At 42.2% G+C, this 8045-nt stretch overlaps 1 protein-coding gene across 1 annotated transcript; it reads left to right on the forward strand.

The window, feature by feature from the left end:
• The first annotated feature begins 1275 nt into the window (after positions 1-1275).
• LOC139542279 (E3 ubiquitin-protein ligase MARCHF9-like) lies at positions 1276-7917 on the forward strand. The gene is made up of 4 exons (XM_071347515.1): positions 1276-1726; positions 5026-5181; positions 5767-5959; positions 6396-7917. The coding sequence occupies exons 1-4, from the start codon at positions 1403-1405 to the stop codon at positions 6722-6724; spliced, it is 1002 nt and encodes a 333-aa protein (XP_071203616.1). The 5' UTR covers positions 1276-1402; the 3' UTR covers positions 6725-7917.
• Positions 7918-8045: the final 128 nt, after the last annotated feature.

Genomic DNA, 8045 nt, shown 5'->3' on the forward strand with positions numbered 1-8045 from the left:
ATCTGCCCTCCCCATCCCTAACTACAGGGCTCCAGAGAGGGTGCATCCATATCATACAGCGGAGACAGACTAATGACTGTAGAGAAGAAAATGATAAAAGTATACCAGTGTCATGCAGTTTTTCATTCTTGTAGGCTAGTATTCATTCCGGAAGTAGGTGCTGCGTTGGTTCACTATCAAAGTCGACCATTTCGAGGAGGAATCAGGCAGCGCGAGCAAGCAGTAGGCTATCATCATCATCACCATCTGAGAGGCTAGGCTACAATATCAATGGCATTAGGCTACTGCTGTAATTGCCCTTTCGGATGTTTAGACATCTCCATCGGTCTGTAATTAGAAGATTGCAGCAACTGTTGTTTTGAATTCTGGTCTGTTATTCTCAAATTTCGGTGCACCATATTTTCAACGCAAAGATTGAAGACACCGAAGAGGAATGCTGATGGCTATCAAATGAAGGTGGGATGTATCGCTGTTTTGAGTGGATATATTTACAGATATATTTAACATGAAAATTCACTGGATTGTAAATTGGATCCACTCTGTGTGGACGTCGGGTGGAATGAGGTGGACCATTCTTGATGGATCAATCCAAAACATGACAGAGGTGGAATAGAATAGAAAAATCATGATCTGACGGTTGGGATGCTACTAAGGATCATTAAAAAGACGATATAATCACACGTCTGCATCTAACTTTCATTATATCGTCTGTCCGCACCCTTTTGGATTATGCTTCTTGACAACAGTCCCAGATATGACTGTGGGGTTGGAAATGGAATGTTGTTGTTTTTTTACACCTCGTTCTATTTTATGTCTCTCCGTTGTTCAGTCTCCCACTAGTCCACACTGGCATGTCTTCTGCTTTGTGTAGCAAACATATATTTTTGCTGCAAACCCCTAATGCAAGCTATTTGATGATGTGTATAATTTAGATCGATAGTGCAGGCAATGGACGATATAGGCCTATCACGTATTTGTGGTGATAGGGGTGGAGGAAGAATCTAGCTTGACAGCATTCGCAGAGTTGTTTCGTAATGAATATTGAGAGAGTGTATCGAGCTTCTTAAGAGGGAAATCTCTCATCTGCATTGTCTTAGACACACATGCCATCAGAGACAACAACCAAGACGTGGTTATTTATTTCTTACCATTTGACAGAACATTTACAGTAGGGTGATCCTACAAGTTTTGTAAGCTCATCAGTGATGCTATTCAGAAAATGTTTAGGTAAAATCCCCTAAATAATAGCATATGCAGCACAATAATTGGCTAAAGATAATAGGCGTATAATAATAATAATAATAACCCTTCTCCTAAATCAAAGGCATATTTTATTTTTTCTTGAGACCACCTTATTTTCAAATTGGTTTCATTCCCTTCTGAATAATTAATGTAGCCAAACATGTTCAAATATAGGATCCGCATGTTTTTCAACGAACTGAAAGTACTGGTTTTTATGCGAGACGATTCGAGACAGCCTGAACGACCCGAAGCAGAGAGACGGTCCAGCATGCGGGGTCTTGGGATGGGTGGCTGCGGCTGGCCTCCCTTTGTGGACTGCTCCTCCCGGGATGACGAGGAGGAGTATTACGGGACGGATCCTCGGCCTCGGAGCCTGGGCTTTGAGGAGAAGGACCCCAAACTGCAAGTGGGCCTGGATGCGGTGTCGCTCACCAGCACTGCAAGCAGCCTGCGCTGTCGTATCTGCTTTCAGGGTCCGGAGCAGGTACTGTCCCAGATAGATACATACGCCTTCGTTGTCCCGCTTTTCGCGCCACAACACAAAACTGCTCAATTTGACTATTAGGCAATAGCCGTACGCTGTCCATGGTTCTGAATGTTAGTGCGCGTGTAGGCCTATAGTAAACCTATATTGCTACATTTTGACCTGTTTCGATTTGGTGTGTTCTGTGACATTGACAAATTGATTTGGTTGAGAAAATACGACAAATACAATTGTTATTTTAGTACTCTATAGCCTACAACAATGTTGATTATAGCTTGACTGATGTCATGGTCCACGTGTGCGCGTGAATAATAATTGTTCTGGTAATGAACTGGTAACGAATGTCAGAAGAGCAGAAACAGACTGGAACCCAGGCTATGTCTGTGGGCCTCTAAGCCAATGAATGTATAGGGATGCAGAACAATGAACGGAGCTTTGGTCCTCAGCCAAAATTTGACACAACAGATGTGCAGAACCTGTACAGTCTGGCTGAGCTCGTTAACCATGGCCTTGAGATAATGAGATATGGTGTAAGTGCCACTGGAGCACAGATGGAAATCACCACTTAATCACTTTGTGAGATTTTATGTTTGTCATAGCATTATTACAGTATACAGTAGGTGCTACTTCATAGCATCTGTAAACTCAATGGGAGCTATGCAGAAATGAAAAACTATAAAAAGGAACAGGCAGGTGTTTTACACCTGTAATATAACCTTAAGAAATGTTGATCAGTTACCTGGTTCTGACCAGTTGTTCCACGTGGTTTGGATCTCAGGCTAATTGGCCGGGCCTTAAAGTGAATAGACTATGAGGCAAAGGCAAACACACATTCAGAATACATTTAAAGAATGATTTAAAAGCAGCATCGATATTCTTTAGATTGACATGATAGGAACTTATCTTTCAGCACTGCTTCCCTGTACCACTTCAACTTCATGATTACTTAGAAGATAAGCTATTATCTTAGACTCAGCCACTTTGTCATTTAATTGTTATTTCATTATTCAAGTGGGTCACAACAGGGGACAGTCATGTCCCTGTCAGTTGAGCAATTACTTCTACAAATATAATAACCTTGCTCTGTGGGACGCATGAAATATGATTCATAATTAAACTTCCTGTCAGAGCCGTCAGGAGGAGGACTCCATGGCATTGCAATGGCATGTGCACCCATAGAAATATAATATCTAGAACGGGCATCCCCATTTAAGTCAAGGTGACATGATGGGTGGTCTGGGGTCTTAGGAGATTTTATACTAATAATAATATATGCCATTTAACAGACACCTTTATCCAATGCGACTTACATTTTCCCATTCTAGTGATTATTTTTCTCTGTGCTCCATCACCAACCTTTCCACTTGACATGGTCTAGCTTCAGAATAGGCTGTGCCAGAGCCTATTCTGAAGTATGGAATGTTAGCCAAATATGAGGCGCTGGGCAGTGCCAGGCAGCATTTGCTTCAGACAGGATGGGTGCCTGGATGGAAAGGTGTGTGGGTGGGTGGACACACTATTACTTTTACCTGGCTTGACATTTTGCTGTACAACAAATGTTTGTTTAAGTTTTTATTCAGTTCCTCATATACTGCTGATATATATACTTCCTCATATACTGCTGACCAGTTTATGACTGATGGGACATGTGGCTCCTCTCCCCCACTCAAATCGGTATGTTGTTAGTCAATGAAAGTATCTTATAATAACAAGGTTTAACAAGCAAACCTGGGGAAAATAAATGTAAAAAACAGGAAAAGATTATGAAGTGTCATTGTAATACCACTGTCAAAAAACACGCAACTGGTTATTTAGGGAGAAATACACATGGGTTAAATGAGTCACTCTCTACCAACTGAACCAAAATGAAAACATATTTTCCCCATTTGTGCTTAAAAATCATTTGGGATCCAATTATTTCTGGAGTGAGGGTAGTTTCTAATATGGCACTATTAAATACAATTTTAAATATGGATGGTTAACTTTAGATTTTGGTTGTGGTTTGATCTTGTTCATTGCTACCAGATGTATTTGCAGATTAACTTGATATAAAAAGTAGAAGGTAATACTAGTTTTGCGTGCTCTTAGAGTAAATGGGTAAATGTGTACACATGACTCATGCCAAACTTATTCAAAACATCTCAACATACTCCCCTTTCCTTCATGAGTCCTCATGGACTATGTCCCGATTCTCTACCCTTTTAAAGTATGCACTTGCACATTCCCGTCACGGATTTCACAATCTACTTAAATGGGGATGATCTAATTAGATGGTTTGCTGTAGGTACTGCAAGCAATGAATAGGAAACTGCATTCAGGGGAATTACTAGGCTACTTTTTAACTTCAGCACATTTAGATGTGTATAATTAGACACATACATGACTGTAAAAAAAAATCTACAACGCTCAACATTCTCTCTATTCCTCAAGAGTCAATCTGATGAAAGTTCTTCTTTACCCATCCTACCCATCCAGATGAGAAGTGCAATGTTTGCTGTAGGTACTGCAGTAGGGCCTGTATTGATTGAGTCCACTGAGAGTCTGTCTCTGCGCTGAAATGGCAACCTATTCCCTATATAGTGCACTACTTTTGACATGAGCCCTATGGGCCCTGGTCTAAAGTAGTGCAACATGAAGGGAATAGGGTGCCATTTGGGACCCGTTTGGTGTGAACAGTAGGGGTTGAATGGCTCACCTCCCGTTCACCTGCCTGCCCTTCAAATCACTGTGCACCCCTGCCGATGTTGCCGGGCCCTAATTGGCTCGTTCTGGCCAATAGGCCAGCATCAAGCTGGGCACATGCATTGATCTACTAATTATTCCTAGACATGCATCATTTTAGCATTGAGTAATATACTACCCTCGACATTTAGCTACAGTACTGACGTTTTCACCACTTTTGATTTTCCATTTACTAAGGTGGAAATTGTGGAAGAGGAGGAAGATACTCTAATTAATAATGAATAGGTCATTCATAGTTGCTTTATGACTGTTTCCAACTCTAAAATATGTGGGAGGATTGTGATATTGTGTTAAGGTGCCCCACAACCTGTGTGGGTCCACCCATTGTATTTTTACTGAGTGTGCCAGACAGACATACACAAACAACAGTAGCTTTGGTGAGACATTGAGGGCTATCCATAATCCAGTATTGTTTCTTATTCCAAAATATTTCCAATTCAGAAATAACCCATGGTGTGTTATGCCACATCAGACTCAGATCACAGAACATTGACTTGAATGGGAATGTTTATTCTAGTCATTCTAATTCTATGGTTGGACCCCTCTCTCTCCTGCAGGGAGAGCTGCTGAGCCCATGTCGCTGTAAGGGTTCTGTGCGCTGCACCCACCAGCCCTGCCTCATCCGCTGGATCAGCGAGAGAGGCTCCTGGAGCTGTGAGCTTTGCTACTTCAAGTACCATGTCCTGGCCATCAGCACCAAGAACCCACTGCAGGTATGTCTCGTCACTCCGCCCAAACCCTCATTCTCTAGGACTTACGCTCTGGCCAGAATCAGACCCTAGTCCTTAGGTACTTCATGCAGTACAATACAATAGTAGCTCCACTTTGCCCACTTTCGTGATTTTCCTCATATTGCTTATACCTATCCAATCCTTTCTGATTTACACAAGTGTCTAGGGAGTAGGGGGTCTGTCTCATCCACTCCAGTCATGTGTGCATTGTGCACTAGGTCTACTCTCATCTTCCAAATCAATTACGGTTTTTCTAGTGGCCACAGCCCACAGATCTTATCTCACAGGCAGTTTTCTGCTGATGCATCAACTTCAAACCATGCACAATACCGCTATCAGAGTATTACGCAGTGCTCTGCTCTGGTGCACTAGTCTAGGCGTTACAGTTACTCACTCTGCTAGAACAAATCTTGGGCACTCGCAAGGATGAAAGTGTGAAAACTGGACCTGTGCTGACACATTTTCCTGTTGCGTCACTAGATCTGCGCCTGAAATGAAATCCTATCCATTTGACTGTTTCCCCTTTCTTACTGGCCCTTTCTTGGCCCTCGTGTCCGTTCTGTTCAGTGGCAGGCCATCTCCCTGACGGTGATCGAGAAGGTCCAGATCGCTGCCATCATCCTGGGCTCCCTGTTCCTCATCGCCAGCATCTCCTGGCTCGTCTGGTCGTCCCTCAGCCCCTCGGCCAAGTGGCAGCGCCAGGACCTGCTCTTCCAGATCTGCTACGGCATGTACGGCTTCATGGACATCGTGTGCATTGGTGAGGAGGAGGAATCACAGAAGACACACACACATACATTAACATGCACACACACACACACACACACACACACACACACACACACACACACACACACACACACACACACACACACACACACACACACACACACACACACACACACACACACACTGTGAAGCTTTGTAGATTCTACCTGGTAAAAATGGTGCATTGCCAGACTCAAAACAGATGGCGCTGCTTACGTGTCTGCACTGTGTGGTTATACCAAATGTCTGTAATTTGTTAGCACTAGAGTAAGTTGCTTTGTATGACAGATTTGTACCTATTACAAATCTGGTCGGTTCTTTCAAGATTCTGTCAACTCCATTGAGGAACTCCCAAGTATTTCATGCCTTAAAAATAATTGAATGTCGTGCCTCTTCCTATCTCTGTAAAATCATCTCTCTCTTCCTAGGGCTTATAATCCATGAGGGCTCATCAGTATACCGAATATTCAAGCGATGGCAGGCTGTCAATCAACAATGGAAAGTATTGAACTATATAAAAGCCAATGACTTGGGGGACCCGTTGAGTAGCAGTAAGGGTGGGGGTCGGGGCTCACGGAGTAACCCCCATGGCTTGGGTAGTGGCGGCAGCAGGAGACAGAGTCGGAGGTTCAGGACTATTCTGGACCACCACTGTGGCTACACCATCCTTCATATTCTGAGCCAGCTACGGCCACACAACCCACGTATCGGCTCCTCGGCCAACCGGGAGGTGGTGATGAGGGTGACAACGGTATGAAACTGAGCGTGGAAGGGGTGGAATGAAGGAATAAAGCAGGGTATTGTTTTGTTTTCTGGGGGGGTCTGGTCGGTTCTTTCAAGATTCTGTCAACTCCATTGAGGAACTCGATTTCAGTACCCAGCCCAAGGAAGGATATGTACAGACAAGACAATGTCTGGACCTGCAGCCAAGGTACTATGATATTGTAACAACCCTTGCCTTGGTAGGCTCATTACGATCCCTGCCAAGTAGGTTAATCCTACTGGAGCAGTTGTTACGAGTTTGTCTATGGGCTGGGAGACCTGGGTTCGAGACAATGTGTTGGATGTTTGGAAACGTCCTGAAACAGCAACAGACCGCACATATGAGGATCTTTACAGGAGTTTGTTAAAAAAGCGATGCACATGATTTGTAATAATTGAAGAATGGTTATTATAAACTATGTAAACATGCAAACTATCCAACATGCTTTATAACAACCCAATCCAAGGATATTTTTCAGTCCGATTTCAGGATGCACAAAGAAATACATGTATTTTCTTTTTTTCTGGTGTGTTTTTTTTGGTATGGTTTCTTTTTTTGCCATTTAGATTTTTATACAGGGAGTATGATTTAAGGAGATACCTGAAACTCCTTATGGCACGCCAAGCATTTTCAAACAACTCTAAATAATAATAATAGTTCTGCGGTTCTGAAATATTGCTGTAGCTAATGATGATTAGGCTACAGACTGGAGAACAAAGAATACATCATATTACATCATACATCAAAGCCATCATATGAAAACTGACGTTAATTACTGCAAACAATACAGGGATCAAGGGATAGTCTACAAAAGGAAAATAATGCATTTATTAAGATTCAAATGACTCCTAGTCCTATCTTCTCTGCAATAAAGACATCTGTACATTTCACAGTGAATTTTGCATGGGTATATCATTTTTTTATGCCGCATAATTATCACATAACATTTAAGCACTTCTACAAATTTGCTCTATTCAGAAAGGTGCTTGTCAGAAGAAACACTTTTTATTCAGCTGGTTTTATTGCACCAAACCGTTTTTTTTATCTGACTGATGGCAGTGTTGTTTCAGCTATAACAGAGATGACCGACTTGCTGCTGTGTGCTGATGATTCAGATTTGATAACAAGCAAACAAACCATTGGATTAAAGATGGAGATCTGAGGATCCCTTATTATTCACTGTTTCACTCCTGTGTCTTTGTTTTTTCTTTTTACATACTTGTGCAGTAAAAATGGTTTGCTGATTATTTAATTGTGATTACTAGGCCTTCAAGAGAGATCTGCTTTACATTCAAATTTCTAGACGTTTCGCTTT

This window comes from Salvelinus alpinus, chromosome 17, assembly GCF_045679555.1.
Source record: "Salvelinus alpinus chromosome 17, SLU_Salpinus.1, whole genome shotgun sequence".
NCBI lineage: Eukaryota > Metazoa > Chordata > Actinopteri > Salmoniformes > Salmonidae > Salvelinus > Salvelinus alpinus.

Bases quoted from the DNA above. Each gene is read 5' to 3' on its own strand.
- LOC139542279 (XM_071347515.1), top strand. From the start codon at position 1,403: ATGTTCAAATATAGGATCCGCATGTTTTTCAACGAACTGAAAGTACTG. The intron at 5,182-5,766 runs GTATGTCTCGTC...CGTTCTGTTCAG, and splicing joins GCACCAAGAACCCACTGCAG to TGGCAGGCCATCTCCCTGAC. The intron at 5,960-6,395 runs GTGAGGAGGAGG...CTCTCTTCCTAG, and splicing joins CATGGACATCGTGTGCATTG to GGCTTATAATCCATGAGGGC.